This window comes from Nelusetta ayraudi, unplaced genomic scaffold (assembly GCF_046127955.1).
Source record: "Nelusetta ayraudi isolate G7.1 ecotype Tasmania unplaced genomic scaffold, CSIRO-AGI_Nayr_v1 ptg000022l, whole genome shotgun sequence".
NCBI classification, from domain to species: domain Eukaryota; kingdom Metazoa; phylum Chordata; class Actinopteri; order Tetraodontiformes; family Monacanthidae; genus Nelusetta; species Nelusetta ayraudi.
This window is the reverse complement of record NW_027466072.1, coordinates 5,258,435-5,275,000: the sequence shown is the minus strand read 5'-3', so window position 1 is coordinate 5,275,000 and position 16,566 is coordinate 5,258,435. Positions and strand designations below refer to the sequence as shown.

Sequence of the window (16,566 nt, the reverse complement as noted above, 5' to 3'; positions counted from 1 at the left end):
ACAAGACACACAAACAAGGAGAACGGATCTGAACCCGACTTCTTCGTCGTGCCAAATTACGTCAAGGCAATAAAAGAGGAGCTAAAAACTGAAGGATTTGTCACAATATCAATTGTGCAACTCTCTATTGTAATCCATCACAGGATGTGGCGTCTGCACTCTCTCAGGTGAGATCAACATATCCGGCATCTGGCATGTGTCAGATGGCCTCTAGTGTGCTGTGTTTAAATGAGTCAGAAGTTAGTGCACGCAAAACGCACGCCAGAAAAACACGCCGGCTCAGCATTTGTGTCAATCCCAGCGTGGAATATTGTACGCTTGTGTATGCCAGTGTAACCAAGACTGTGCAGATAACTGACGATAACAAATGTACCGTTCTATTATTATTCATCTACAAGTTCATTATTTGTTTTGGAGACGTGGGTCCAGGGAGGTGAGGGCAGAGAGTGAAGGGAGAAGATAAAATAATAATTCCAACACACTCCTTTCATTCCAACACTTTCCATTATCATCCTGAGCTTGTAACAAATTCCTCAACCCCTCTTATCATCGCATTCAATTTATGTCCCACTCTACTGCTGAGCACAGACTGTTCAGTCATTAACATTAGGGGGGAAAAAACTTGCAGATGCATTTCTGCATTTGATCTTGTGCTTGGAGCGAAGCAGACGGAAATGAACAATCCAGACAGACAAATGTGTTCCGTTCAGGGTCAAGGCAACGGACATTGTGGCTGCACATCTCTGCTGGGGGATCGTGGGGCCTTCACCAACAAAACACTTGTGCAATTCTTCCAGGGAGGATCTTTTGGCACCACCAGGTTTCTGGTGAGCAACTCTCTCTTATCTTAAATGTTCCATCTGATGCAAACATCATCTTGCCAATGTGTCTGTGAAGGTTCTCAGTCATCCAGGTTATCTTAAAGTAGAAGGGTTAAATTAGGGTCACTGGATCCCAAGAACAAATAGCAGTTGCCCTAACGTAATCCTTCTACTTCACTTTGCCAATGTTTTCTTTTCTTTTCTTTTTTTTTTTTTTTTTTTTACAAATAATCTGTTTTCTATGAACTGCCACAGGACTGAGAAAACTCCATACTTGACTTCTTTAGAATGCTCCACATTTTTTAGAAAGAGGGGGCAAGAACAGACAGTCCTTGGGATCAACCCGTTGAGACCTTCACCAGGTCAATGACACCACCACCAGTCTGGTCTCCACCCCCTTGGAGACCACCTTGTGCTTCCCTGACTTTGTCCCCTTCCAAACATGTGGAAGGTCCAACATTGCATCATTTTAAGCCGGAAACTAAAACCAGCTGTGATGCAGGAGGCTGTAAACAGGAGGCTAAATGCTTTCCCCCCCCCTTGATAATTATGTTGGGATGCTGCACTGGAGCCCAGGACGAAAAGTAAAGAAAATGTGAAAACACGGACCTTATGAGCTCTTTAAGTGCCATTTGGTAAAAATCTAAAGAAAACTATTTTCCTATGTTGAAGTCAAATCTGTAACAGAAAAATGAGTTTTGAGTCATTATTTTAGTGGTAGTTTCATTTTATGACAAGTAAACGGTTTTACAGGAATCTGCCCTAAAAGGAACATTCAGTAACGTCACTGCATACCAGGAGTTTGTCAGTAGTATAGTGAAACTGCCTGAAATTGCAATAAAAACATGGATTAAAATAGCAGTGCGATTCAAGCAAGGTTTGGGGTATTTTTTACTGACTCGGACGATTAAGGTTGACTGTGTCAAACCCAGTGGTGACCATTTGCTCTTCAAACCACTTCTTTACATCTTGTCATCACTCTGCAAATATTTTGTCCAACATCTTGTGTCTCTCTTGTCCTGAGAACAAAGACTGAGGCCAACACTGAGGGAAACATGTTCATCTTCTTCTGCACCCTGACACTTTTCTTCACTCAACCCCCCCCCCCCCCCCCAGGCATCCTCCCATGGTGCATATAGTGGCACCCTGAGGTTACTGTATGAAGAAGGACGATGTGCCGTCTTAGAGCAGGAAGAACTGGGTTCGTCCTCTGCCGGGATTCTGTTTGAGTTTTGTAGAAGAGGCTGTTTCACTTGGCTGTCGGCGGACTCATAAACAATACGGCTGTGTGCTGGAGGGATTGGGTTTTTCTAAGAGAATCTCTCGGGGCTGGCGATGATAACGATCCACCAACAAGCCAGAGGTTTGGCCGTATCACTTTCAGATGTATCATGGTTTGTTAAACGTGAGAACAAAATGTCCGAGAGTGAATCAAAACGTCTTTAAAAGTCTCGGTCTTGAAAAAAACATCATGTGAAAGAACCCACATGAAGCTGAGCTTTGGCAAGGAACGAAATGAAAACTTTATGCAACATCGAACTCCAGCGGTGCAGGACCGTTTCTGTCTGCCACTCAACGGCCCTGGCAGTGCCCAAGCTGAACGTTGTAGCCGTGTTTTGCAAAACACCTTTAGTTCAGCCAAGCCTATTAAGGTTAAAGCAACAGAATATTAAAGCAAGAAGGCAAATTGCTCTGAAAACAGCAAGGGCTTGTCGTGTTGATTTGTCAGATTCCTGATTTTGTGCCGCCTCTGCTGCAATTCTAATTGGTTCTGGAGCCACGGCTACTTCAAAGTGTCCGGCGAGTTACAGGGAAATGAAGTGCTTCAATATATGCAGTGTTCACAAACACACCCGCCGCCGCTGGAGAGAACCAACACAGAGAGATGAAAACAAGGCTAGCAGCAACTCAGCCTGCCAAAACGTGCCCACAACAGCAGCTTCAGCAGCTTCACAGCTTCAGCAGCACAGAGAAGCTCGTCACACCAGTGAGTGTGTTTCAAAGTTTGATGACCGAATGAAAAGCAAATATGACAAGCAGCCGTCACGAGTGGCCACAGCGCCTCGTAGTGTCCTTCCTTCCTTCTTTCCTACATTCCTTCATTCCTGCCTTCCTTCCTTCCTTCCTCCCGCCCTTCCAGCGAAGACCGAGCCAACGCTGCAGTATGTCCTCTGCTGTTAATTAAAGCATTAGAACAGATTAATAAGCAGAGCGAGGCTCCAGACTCGGCCCACATCTGAGGGGAATTAGACAGACGTGATTTCTGGCACGATGACCCCAGTGACCTTCTTTCTTGGCTCTCACTTTAAAAATTCTCTTCCCCTCTGCTGCTTTCTTTCTTCTTTTTTTTCTGCTCCAAGCACTTTGAACGCTGGTCTGAACTATTTCACTCTGACGGGGTTTTATTTCTTTCTCACTGCCTGTTATCTAATTCTGGATTATAAACAAGTAGGCATATAAAATTAGGACTGTGGTCCATTGTGTCCTGTTGTTGGAAGTGGCTCATTGAAAATTCAACTCAAAGGTGCACAATGTCCGCATCGAAGTTTTAACACACTCACACCAGCCAGTACATCCGTCAGCCTCTCCACCAACCAACAATCACACTGACTGAGACCTTCCCCCGCAAGTTTGGCGATAACATGTTCCGCAAAAATAACGCATCAACCCTCAATCCTTGCGCTGTAACGAGGGAGACCACCTGCGTAACGGACTAACTGTTTAACTTGGAGGCTAAATGGAGCAGAGAGAGGGATAATTAAGAAAAAAATAAATGTGCCATTTTCCCGGGCTGCTGGCTCAGTGTTTGACTTGACTGCCTTCAAGGGGAGATGGATATTTAGCAACAGGCTCCGGCAAAACGAAATAAGTGTGGCGCGGCACTCATTAATCAAAGCAAGAGGTCGAGAACATTAAAAAAAACACAGAAAATGGCTAAAGAATTGTCAAAGACAGAGCGTATGTGTGTGAATTTCTGTGCTTTCTCCTCTGGAAAATGATTGTTTAGTTTTGTGGCAGAAAGAAGTAGAATGAAAATGACTCAGTTGGACTCTAGACACACAATGCAGCTGCTTTTAGCCTTAAAGATGGTTGTAGCATTGCATATTATATGCAATAAATATATAAAATATGTTATATAAATATATGTTCTTAAATGAGGGCCAGCAGGGAGAGTATTTGCTGAAGATAGCGACATCCTAGAGTGGCCAGCAGAAAGGCAGGTGAAGGAGACACGAGGCTTATCCACGCTGCTCTTCCCTGTTGGCAGATCACTATGTGGTGGGCAGGCTACTTTTCTACATTTATGCGAAGAGTCAGCAGCTGCCAAACGGCTCTAAAATTGGTGGAGTCACAAATGTCAGTGAAATACCATCAAGAAAACAAAGAAAAAAGAAAACTCTTGTCAAAAATCGAGGATTTTATAAACTTTACATATTCTTGCCAGTCAGACTGCAAATGAAAAATCATTCTGGTGGATGATTCTGCACCAGCTAACTTGTTGCATAACTAGTTCTGAGCGGGCAGACAGCAGTAAAAGTTGCTGCAGGCTGCCAGTGTTTCGGGCCAAATGCTCTAACAAAACTCTGACAAAAAGAGTCCATTCAGCGCTGACTAGAAAGCCTGCATTGCAATTATTTCCAGACTATTTCATCACTCATACTGCAAATATAAGCAGAATCAAGGGGGGTGAATGGGGTGGACTTTCTGAAAACACTGCGAGAGGGGAAAGAAAACAAAAATAGCGAGCTGCAATGTGACCTACCTGTGCACTCGTGCTGCAGGCCCTTGCCGTAGTAGCCCTTCTCGCAGACGCAGTCGTACTGTCCCGTGTGCGTGCCGCACTTGCAGCTCGCCATCACGTCGCAGCAGTCTCGGCCCGCTTCACACAGCGAGGAGCAGCGGGCCGGGTCGTCCTGGACGTAGCTGCCGGTGGGGAGGTCTGAGGACGGAGGACAAGTGGAGAGACGCAGGAGCAGGGTGAGAGGGGAACACCTGATTGCATCGTTCATGCCGGGGAAATCCCTCCTCGACCGTTAGCGTGACTATAAAGTGTTTGGCCCGACCAGCGGCTCTGAAAACTGTGTCAACGGCTGAACACTGATGTGTTTTCCACAGTTGCCTCACATCGAGACATCAGTGAACGGAATTAGAAACACCTTGACCACAAAAATGTCCAAGTGAAGAGCCTCACATTCACATTGAGACAGTATCATCTTATGTCGCTCTTGAACTAACTCTAAAAACACATTAGTCACTTACACTGGAACAGAAATCACAGCCGAGTCACTTTGGAACAGAAATGACTCGGAACTGAGGCCAAATCTGGTTTTGATGCTGAACTTCAGGAAAGCGTAAATTTTATTTCTGCTCTACTTTTTTTTCTCTCATCCTTCTGGTCCTGTGAGAGTTTTTAAAAAAAGAAAAAGAGAGACGTCTGCTGTAATTTTCTGCCATCTGATTCATAGCAAGTGAAAGTGGCTCAACATGTGGCCCCATATCTGGACGGCTGAGTGCTTTGAGGCTGACTCGGAGTGGGCGGGAGGGGGGCAAAGATGATTTGGCACGTGTCATCATTCATTCTCACGATCTAATCCTGAGTTTCATTGCTGAGCCTTCTGTCTGGGGCTTCAGGCACCCTGTGCGAGAGTTCATATACACAGTTTGAAAAGGCTTTGCAATATATTACTCCGCACATGCTCGGCTCAGTATCCCACTGTGACACTTTATGGTGATGCGGTTTCTTTAAAGCCCCAATTGGAATCCACTTTTTCACCAAATCGGTGGAAGTTCCCCTTCGCAGTGTGGGAACGCTTCCACCGCCTGTCCCGTCTGTGAGGAAGTGCAGCTTAATGACTGCTGGCAGCACATGACAGAGGGGACAGAGTGACATTACTGCCCTCAAATCTTTAAAACATTATCCACCATCTTTTTAAAGTAGGCTCAATTTCATCAGGGTAACATGCCTCCGACTGGACATATTGTCACGGGTCAAGTCGTTCAGGCTGTAAAACGAAGGACGCGTTGTTCTGAAAGAGACTCGCTCGGGAAAACTTTCTCTTCAAGCACCAGACATAAAAGCCCAGTAAGTCACCCTGGGCTGTTTCGTACCTTCGTGCAGCGCTCGGCGAGCCAAGGCCTCGAACTCGGCAAAGTTGTGCACCAGGTAGCAGTGCTGCTCCTTGGGCTGCGAGGCCATGTCGTGCAGCTCCCTGATGTTGCCCTGCCAGATGCCCAGGGTGAAGATCTCCACGCCGCGCTCCCTCAGGGCCGCCGCCACAGGCCGAGGGTCCCCACCATTGGAGTAGCCGTCGGTGATGAGGAAAATGGCTTTGGAGGCGTTGGTGCGGGAGTGGCGCAGGATTTGCTGTCAGAGGAAGAAAACGTGAGTTGGCAAAATGTAGCTCAGAGGGCGGAATGAACACCTGACTGAAGGTGGAAATACAACCTAGGGGAGGTATCACTAGCTGCGTTTCCATTACCCCGAGAATTGCACAAAAATCTAAATTTCGGCTTATGCTCCCATGCACTATTCAATGGAAACACCTGAAAATCTCAATCGTACTTTGTCAAAATTTTGGAAGTATCGCTTTTATTTTGTGAAAAATTGTAATGGAAATGCAGCTAGTGTTCTCTGTGACATCACAAAGGGCTTATTCTAAGAGCTGATAGTACTTTCACCAAATAAGTTAAGAGGAGTCCAGAGACAGGCAAGATACACAATTTATTATCAGAATTTGTTTTTGTTTTTTTGTGGAGGAAGTGACCTTTCAAAAAGACTCATGAAGCATGAAGCTGACTGACCATCCAAAAAAAAAGTTACCCTGGTACACTTTGTAAAAATACAACTGCAAAGTTCTCCTCGTTTCTCCTGCCAGAGCCAACAAAATTCCTGCTTGGGTGACTTGACTAAATTGAAGAAACGTCACCGGCAACCACTAAAAACAACCTTCAATTCTGGGGTTCTTCAAAACCCGACATCAGGCAAAGCGAGGCGGGCAGGCCGAGAAGAAGGAGGACCAGAGATGTACAATGGTAATTATTCCTTCTACGGACGAAGCAGCTGCTCGCCGGTGGTTGAAAACCACCCCAGCGACCGGACTCCTGCATCCGCCTTGAGACACTGGCTACATTTGCCCCAAAAAAACTAACTTTAGCCAGCGTTTACAATCAACCACATACAATTAGACGGGGCATTAAACTTGAAGGAACATATCTTTACTTTCTACTGCAGCGCCGAAAAATAAAAAGGAAAAGACCAATGGCTGGCGTCAGGCCAAGCTGACAGAGCGAAGGGATGTCACATAAGTATTTTGAAAAATGATTAAAACCGCCACATAGTGAAGTGAAGTGATAAATGGAGACACCCCAGAAAGGTCAAAATTAATCATAAGTAATCAGAGGAAAAAAAAGATACACAAGAGATAAACAAACATTGTTTATAATGTGTTTCCTAAGACATGACAGACATGGGAGGGTGTAGCCTCTCCCGGAGGAGAAGAGCTCTGCTCTTTATTGGCTAACTGGCGAAACTTCAAGCGACTCCAACAGGAGCAGCGTAATTACACAGGCACATTGCAGAGGGAGGAAGGAGGAGCGTAGAGGCAGAGAGAGGAAGAGATGGTTTCATCGCCAGAGCAGCACATCTCGTCAGCCGGCCGCCTCCTCCAGCTGGAGTCTGCAGGACTCCAAGGCTTCGTGTCTTCGCTCCCATGCTAAAGTACAGCAACGGTGTGCTAAAGATCATGTACACTACACAGCTGCCTGTGCATATCAGACTGATTTTTGGTCTTCTTTTAATGGGCGTTTGCACAACTGTTGGCTGCTGGCTTGAGGTCATTTCTGCACCGGCCATGTGATTGGGTGGAGTTACTGACATGAAGGCAGCTTCCAGACAGTAAGAAAGGGCGGCCCGTGGTAGAATTAGAAGAATCCTGCTGTTTAGGGAGTCTGAGGGAGCACTTTGCTGCAAAAACAAGTTCAATGTCAAATGAAACTGAGTGATCAGACTATTGTAAAAGTGAAACATGTTTTTTTAATCAATGCTTTTTCGCCTGGAAAAAAAATGTAAAAAACATTTTTTTTTTTGGCTCACAGCAAAGACAATCTACAACTACCAGAATGCAATGCGGTTGCTGCTTTCCAAAGACACACCCACTTATTTCCAGTCTTATTTCCGCACTGTTGCAATAGAGCACTCTGGCTGGTTGACAAACCACAGCCAACACGAGTTTCATCTTTTTTAATGTAAAAAGAGATATCTGGATTGGTATTTCAAGGTTTTCACATCTAAAATACGTCTCTGACACCCGCATGTCCATACCTGGTGCAAAGATAGAAAGATAGGATGCAATGTAACACACAATGCCCCTGACTGAGAAGATACAGTGTACATTGCTATTCCAGGACAGAGACTTCAGAAAATATAATTTTCTTTCAATTCAATTGGATGGCCCCCTTCATCAACATCATCATCGGGTCACACCAGCTCAAGCCGCCTTTGGCTCCTCATCCTCAGCAATAGTGTGGGCTTGATGGCCCTTTTACTCCTTTTGTATGGGCTTGAAAATTGCCTCCTGCTTCCCGCAGTGTGAAACTCAGCTGTGCGTTGATGAAAGATGGCAGTCTTTTGTTTATATTCTGGGAAGCAACGTCCAGCTCTCTACTTTCCATATTGGCAGGCGGACAGTTCGGAGTTCTCATCCTTTATAGCGAACAGGCCAAATTTTCCTTCAATCATGTAAAATTCATCATCTGACATCATAAGAAGAGAATTTCGCACTAAAAGTAATTAGGAGATGTGAGGCCAGAGGAGACTGAGGGAAGAAAGAACACATTTTCACTTTATACGGCCAGTTTTGACTGGGAGCTGGTAGCTAGTTGGTGGAGGCAAGCCTTAAGTCACCTTACATTAATGAATACAGAAATTACATCAGAAAAAGAGATTTAAAAAAAGCTGATGCATTTTTTAACCCTCTTCAGGCTCGTGAAGGGCAAAAACAACTCCATCCTCCTCAAAGTGAGGTCTCGCAAGTCGAGATTTTCGCAGAATTACAGCTTATGCACATCAAACCATTCAATGGAAACACCTGCAAATCACACTTGTACTTTGAAGAAATTTTAGAAATATCGGTCTTAGTTTGGCAGGGCCAATCCCTTGCTGAGGACGTTGTCATCAAACGAAGCGGCATCGTCACAACGGGCTGATTTCCAGAGATCACAACAGTCTCCTTCCCAACAGATATAAAGACAGCTTAACCTTGTCATCTTGTCGAAAGCACACTATATTGCAACAGCATCCAGCCTCTTTGTACACTCCAAATCCCCACATTATTCAATTAGAAACTTGGCTGACACTTGTGTGCCGGCGAGAACCCAAAGAGCAGATAATAAGCCGTGAGCTATGGGACAGTTGGAGTGTCTGGTTGAGAGTCAAAACAGCAGTGATAGTGAGGAGGCCGGCGGGCCTGCAGGGATTAGTGTTAGGAAGGGTAAACAGAGCGCCAAAACGCCTCCACCTATGGCGAGATGCAACAGAGTTGTGCGCTCCACATCAGACAACAACTTCACATCTGTGGTACAGTGTGAACAAAACTGAAAAAGTAGTAAGGATTCAATCAAGAAACATTCACAGCTGAAGGCACCGATTATTTTTCTCCAACCTGGTTTGAATGGCTACCATAATGCAACCATGTCCATTTTCACCACTGTCAATGAACATTCTGGAGTTAAAACCTTCAGCCTGATGAGAAAAGACCTGGACCCGGCAACGTCTCCGAGCAGATGTGGGTGCGCGATCAAACTTCAAAAGTAAACACCTCATTGCATTTGGCAGCGGGATGCGAGGAAAGCTTTTTTCCTTCCACGTCTCCGGGGCCAGACCGTGGTGCCAATGCACCCCAGCTGTTAATCAAGGGCTTATATATGCATGGCAGCAATTATGAATGTTAAATGAGGACCCCCTGCAAGTTCACGCACACACACACTTGCACACAGCAATACACACTCCTGGCCTTCTGTCAGCGCCTCCGGTGACTTTGATCAGAGTCTGAGGTAACCTGGCTCCAGAAGAGATCAGGTTTCTTTCCTCTCTTGAAGCTACAAGGAGGCAAACAACACCTCACAGTGGAGCGTTCAAGGTTACAGCACAATGCTGAACCTGAACAGATCAACGAATCCCATTATACTTCTGAATGGAAAGTTTTTTTCCCGCTGCAGTAAACAGTGTATGTGTCACAGCGACAATGTGGTTTGGGACTCCCACCTATTGGTTCCATCAGAGAATGCTCATATCTGGACAAATCACGTTTAACTCCTAAATTCACAATTCTGTTTTAAAAAGCACTTTTTGAAGAAAAACAGGTTAAAACATCAAATCGCTCTGACCTCCAAAGATTAATTAAAGATTAAAGATTAATGTGTGACTTAATAAGTGGTCATTGCAAAATCATTTGTCACACCTTATCATTTTCAGCTTCCTGTCACATTCTCGGCAACACCTTTGTAAAAAAACAACAACCCAACAACAACAACATTTTCAGGCATTCTATAATAATTGATTCAACAACAAAAAATTCTGTTCCCAAGATGCATGTGTCCAGAAGGCTGTCTGTCCATTGCTGGGGAAGTGAGTGTTTTGACAGCCTATCTGCTTTTGGCCCTGGTGGTAAGAAAAGCAACAATAAGTCCGCAGGGGCCCCACATAACAACACGCACACACAATTACAGACAGTAGACTCAACTTTGCTCGTATTGAGCAACAGCTCAGGGACACATGCTTTGGATATTTGAGATAAACCAGGACACTTTTCAAGAGCACTTCCTGCTAAAAGCAACACTGTTCCACGGCCCCTGATGCCACACACATTTTGAGCTTTTTTTGTTGTTTGTTTGTGACGTGTATAAACACTTGTTTTTTTTTTATTTGCCGAGATGCTTCTGACTGGAAACAATAAAGTTTAATAACCCAGGACTTTCTTTGATTCAAGAGGACGTTGCAGAACAAAGAGTTCAATTAGATCACAAGTCATTTTCAGCTTTAACACAATGAATAAAATGACTTAAATGTTTCCACATTGTGCTGGTTGTTTTTTTCATTAGTTAAATTCTATTTTAATCACAATAGGTGCACCAGACAGAAAGAGCAAGAATATATTTGAAGGAGTTTCCTTCATCAATCATGGTGAATATTCACAAAACCACACCTCCAGACCACATAGATAATTGTAAACCTGTCTCGGGTGAAGCCTGGCAAAATTTTAGGGAAGGCTAAACCGGAAAGTCATTACAGGAAAAATGTTCTTATTTTGGCCACTACCGACTTTGCAACCACTACCTGCTGATTTTAAAGTCTTTGCTGCAGCCAGTTTACAGAACGAGCTCCAAGCTGAGCAGAGTTTTTTTTTTTTTTTTACGGAGACGTGCCTCCAAAGTGTGTGAGAAGAGAGCGTGGACAGTCAGGTAATTGGCAGACACAGTAGTCTGGAGCGGCTGTATGTGAGCTTGACGTTCTCTGTCACAACACCATTCATCAAACTCAACGAGTCCTAGAAACCAGGAGGAGGAGGAGGAGAAAGTGAAAGGGTAAATCCCACTGTGTGATTGAGGAAAAAAGCTGTCCAGCATTCACTTATCCCTGCAAAATGGTCTCCATGTCTTGTAAGTGGGATTGAGCCTTGACTGCACACCAACTGGACACGCCATTCTGGGTAATTGGATGGGGGAGGGCTGGTTTGATGGAGTGGGAGGCGGAATAACAAAAGCAGCTCGAGGCTGAAGGCCAGCGACTGATGTTGGACTTGAAGTGGCTTTGCACTGTGCCTTTGTGTTCTGTATTTACAGAGTAAATTAGTATTTGCTATATAAAAACATATCCAGTGTATTTAAAGCAGCCATACAAAACTGTAAGGAATGTCTGGTGGACAATGCTTACGAGGTGTCCTTCCTTACATTGTGCTGTTGCATTCATAAAACCCAGAAACAGTGCACTCTGTTTCTGTCTAAATTCACCTTTGCGTGGAATAAAGCACACCTTCAACAGAATAACACCAGAAGCAGGCGTGAGGGGCGTATGCAACACGTTCACGTCTCAAGACGACGGCGGTGCTGCAGCACAGGGCGAACGGCTGGGAAGCCAAGCTTTAATTCTCAAATAAATAAAAACAACAGTGCGGTGGAGCAGCAGGCCTCCCGACTCCAGAATGGTGCGATGAAAGTGCTTACACGCGGGAAAACGTTTTGGGGACTGTTCGCTGGCTGCAACCAAAATGCATCTCAGCTCCGACCGCAGCGCCGAGACAGACGCAGCATTTTCCTTTTGTTGTGTTGACTGTTGTTGCTGTAGTTGCATTTCTTCCACATGGTCCTCCTCTGCTCGTTCTCCTGAGGGGTTTGTTTGTCTTGGCGCCGGGGCGGAGGGGGAGATTTCCTGCGTCGAGCCGGGAATTTGGAGAGGCATCAGTGTTTGTTGCACGAACTCACGGGGAGCTTTCGATTTATTGATTCTCCTCATTGTTCCGGATACGCGAAGAGGAAGAGCAAACTGGGAGGTCACACATTTGGCAGTATTATTGTTTCCAGGAGAAGTGGACCATGGATTTCTGCAGAAATCCACTCGTGTCATTGCACAAAAACAAGTCCTGAGAAAAGTTGGAAGGCGGTCGCACATTCTGCCGCTGCATGGGAGCGTGTGAATCTGGTGTTTTAAGCCTGTGAGGCTGAACAACACCCTTCAGTCACGACACCTCCTTCCACAGAAAAAAAAAGTGTAGGTAGACGGGAGAAGACGTGCGCTCATGCAGATGCAGACGTACAGTCAGTCAGACAGGCACGCGCGCGCACGCACTCTCACCATGATGAAAACAACCCAACGGAATGTGACACTTTCAAACTCCTGCCACAACATAGCAGGCGGTTTACTAATAGACCTACAGGCCTTAGCCCATAAAAACATGTCATTTAGTTTGCCACAACTGGCTTTCTCAAATAGTTTGGGTTGCCGTAGGTGCCAGTGTAGGACGCCGTGCTTGACGGCCGAGAACAAAGTCATATGTTTGAAGTCTGAGTGATCCGGCAATTAATCCGAGTGTTTTAATAGTGGTAATAAAAGTAATTATACCCAACAGTAAACAGGGAAAGGTACTGAAAAACATCCCATTCAGTATAGTCGGAATTACTAAAAAGATTTTAGTTTGTGGACAGCTCATCTTCAGGAGCTATCTATAATGAACAACCTCTTCCCATTTGGTGTCAATATTAAAGGTAAAGTAAAGTAAGTAAAGGTAAAGTCAATACTTAAAAACTACAAAAATATCCAAAATTGTGGTTTCAAGAGCAACCAAATCCACTTTTCAGGTAAAGTAAGTGCCTTTCCAGACAGCAAATCAGGTTAATATCCTTCAGGTTAACATCCTTCAAAAAGTAAAATAAGTCATCAGCATTGGTCGAGAATTTAAAGCTGATTTTCAAAAGAGCAAAAGTTTCCAAAGTGGCCTGGCGTGAACTCCTTTTTCCAGTAGGTTTTCTTTTTTAATGATATTCGTGGTTAATCCTGGAATTCAAGCGCAGGTTACTGAAGCTGCTGACGCTTCCTGTCCTCGCCGATGCCTCCCTGACCTTTGACCCTGCTGACAGAGTACTATTCCTCAATGCCTCCTCACTGCTTAGGTCCAGCTTTCACTCTGTACCTCTCCGCCTCAACACCCAACCCCCCTCACTGCCTCCATTTATCACTTTCTCTCAGCACACACACACACACACACACACACACACACACACACACACACACACACACACACACACACACAAGCAGACGCACAGATTTCCTCCAACTTAAAATACCGCTTAGCAATTGATAGGTGTTGCTGACAGCAGCAGCCTGGTGTGTGTGTGTGTGTGTGTGTGTGTGTGTGTGTGTGTGTGTGTCTGTGTGTGTGTGTGTGTGTCTATGTCTGTGTGTGTGTGTGAATGGAAAAAACAGAGTGTGAGGTTAAAAGAAATAGCATGATGTGAGTAGGAAAGAGTGTGTATACGTGTGTAGAAAAGAGCTGTAAGCACTTTTTTCAGCATGTAGGTGGTAATATTTTAGTTTCAGTCAAGTTGCATGACCCAAAATCCTAATGAGTAGATAAGAAGAATGCAGAAAAATGCTAAGTGGTGGTTCGAGGAGTTCTGTTGATTAAACAGTTGTATCGGTGTATCACCGATCTTTACCGATGATTCAATGTTTTGAGTAGGAGGTGGACAGCGATGGCAGTGATTTTATGTATTTATGACATTATGTGTAATTTCTGCTCCACTTGTAATCTGGAAAAGATATCGGAAAGTACAAACGCAGACTGGGATTCTCCAAAAAAATTGGTCAAATTGGACAAAGTAATTACAGATCAAGGTCTAATTTTTAAGCACTAATTTTTCATGGGTGGAAACAGATTTGATGTTGAAGCCACTGGCAGATTTTTCCCTCTGTTAGAAAAACAGTCACACTACATAAAAGCTTCCAGAATTTCAACATTTTTGGTTATGGGCAATGTAGCAGTTTCCTCGCAGTTGGAGGTGCCATAAAGGCTAATTGCATGGTCCTGTCTATGAAAACTCATGTGAAGATCCAGCAATTTGACTCAATGTCCACTTTTCTGTATGTATTACAATAAAACTTCACTTCATGGGGTGAGACTTTTAAGAAATAGGCCTGAGCAAACTAAAACATGCATATCCCCTGTCCCCCTGTTAGCTTTAGTGCTGCAAGTAGAGGGAGAATCACCTGAAAGAAAATTTAAGCGAAGAGAAGGGGTGAAACATTTGCCATTTCCTCTTCCAGTTTTTCACACATTTACCCGTAGCCCAAAGCGCACCTTATAGCAGAAGGTGCAGACAGGCAGAAAGTCCATCGGTAACCACGTAACCACAGTTGTTTCCACCAGACGCTTGGCAGCGTGTGCGTTCCTGAGACCGGTTGCGGTAAGGACAAAGTAAAGAATCTGGTTGTTCTCCTTCCCTAAAGCAAACACCATTTCACTCTGCTTTTCAATACGTGCGCCAGACCCTTCACATGAAACGGTCACATCTATCCGACGCTATTAAATTCACGTCATGACGCGCCAAAGCAGCGCGGACGCAAGCTGATGTTTCCACCGGCCTCAATCATTTTCATCCGTCATTCTGCCTCCGACGGCAGCCACTGGTTTTGGCCTGAAGTGACGCCCAGTGATTCCACCGCAGCAGCTCCCAACCGAGGCCAAGGGGGAGACTCCTGGCAGCGTCCGAGCCAACAAATACTGGAGGACATTGACGCAGCATACGCAGAGAGGAAACAATGCAAGCTCAGGTCACCTTGCACTGAGGAAAATGGTGTGAGGTAAGCGATGGGATCTGAACAGCAGACTAAATGATGGCAAAGAAAACAAATTCGGCAGCTCTTGCAGGAGCCAACATGTCAGAAGTAATGCCACTCGTTTGCAAGGCTTTTGGCAATGTGAGCTAAACTTTTGCAGAACACAAATAGTCTGTCTGCACACTGCAGAGAAAGATCTCCAGAGAGCGATAAACTAACAACATCGTCTACAGCGGATTTGAAGGTTCCATCTGATGCAAAGTTGACTTTTAGCTACACTCTTTAAAAAGTGCATGCTGAGTTTTGAAAATCGGGCCGTTGCAATGTCACAAAGGGCTATGATACAAACTTAGTTTGTGTCATCACCACCCTTTAGGATTCTTTTTGCAGGACGCTGTGAATGACGGGCTAAGCACAGTACACGTTTTTAGATATCTAGTGTTATCTTTATTGACTTATTTGCATTGTTATTCAACAGAACTTCTCCACAGAGTTCCTGGGCTCAGTGAAGAGATGTGAAAATGGGTCCCAAATGGCATATAAAGGGAAACACACTAAATATATCCAGCACTACGTGAAGATGCTGTTGTACTCCTTGAGCAATGGTGAAATCTGAACGTGGGTTTTCCTAAATTATTTCTGGCTCAGCCACATCCATAACTCCCCACAGTTGGGATGAAGTGGACGGTTGAGTGGACGGCATGGATTCCATTCAAAACACGGTTCCTTGAATGAAAATCATTCCGGCTCTTTGCAGCTATTCAAGCGATGACTTCTTGGGGAGCGCAGGAGAGCCACTCTTCCACATCATTACGACTCAGTTGGTCGAATCTCGGCCGGCCGTCACGCCGCTTCACGGCCCTGGTTCATCCCACTGGTTGCATGTCGTCTTATACGCATGCAGAAACAGTTTTGTCTATGTGACTTGGACGTGCCAGTGAAATGAAACACCTATGAAAAAGGCTCCAGACCAATTCTCCATTTTGAATTGGTGCTGTCAGATGAAATGATATTTCCAAGCTCTTAAAACAACGTGAGAGAAGGGGAAAGGAAGGCCAGCGAGGATGGCTGAGGGATGTGGCCACTACTCGGGCTGCTTCAGAGTGAATACAGATGGCAGCAGGATGCTCAGGAAGTCTTTGTGGGGAGAGGAAAGCGGTGACGTTCGAATTGGCAGTGCTGGGTGTCTGCTGTCAAGCAGAGGGGTTTCCCTTTCATATATGGAACATCTCTAACAAATCTCTCCTCTAAAAGGATAAATTTCTGTCTGATGTTACCGTCTATCCGAAGTTCGAGCACTCTGCAGAATAGCACCTCCAGCTTCTGGTGCGCTTTTCTACACTGCATGGACACAAGTGCTGAACTCCACTGACCTCTCAGCCTGCATATCTTTGCCTTAACTGGCCTTCTGTCAAC

General features: G+C 44.9%; 1 protein-coding gene across 3 annotated transcripts in view; it reads right to left on the bottom strand.

Moving 5' to 3' along the window:
• The window catches only part of svep1 (sushi, von Willebrand factor type A, EGF and pentraxin domain containing 1), a 72,318-nt gene that overhangs the window by 45,955 nt on the left and 9,797 nt on the right, over window positions 1-16,566 (bottom strand). For all 3 annotated transcript variants that reach the window (XM_076028301.1, XM_076028302.1, XM_076028300.1), the window contains 2 exons: window positions 5,931-6,186; window positions 4,585-4,761 (listed from right to left, as the gene is read on the bottom strand). In XM_076028301.1, coding sequence (XP_075884416.1) covers window positions 4,585-4,761; window positions 5,931-6,186 — 433 coding nt within the window. The remainder of the gene's footprint in view (window positions 1-4,584; window positions 4,762-5,930; window positions 6,187-16,566) is intronic.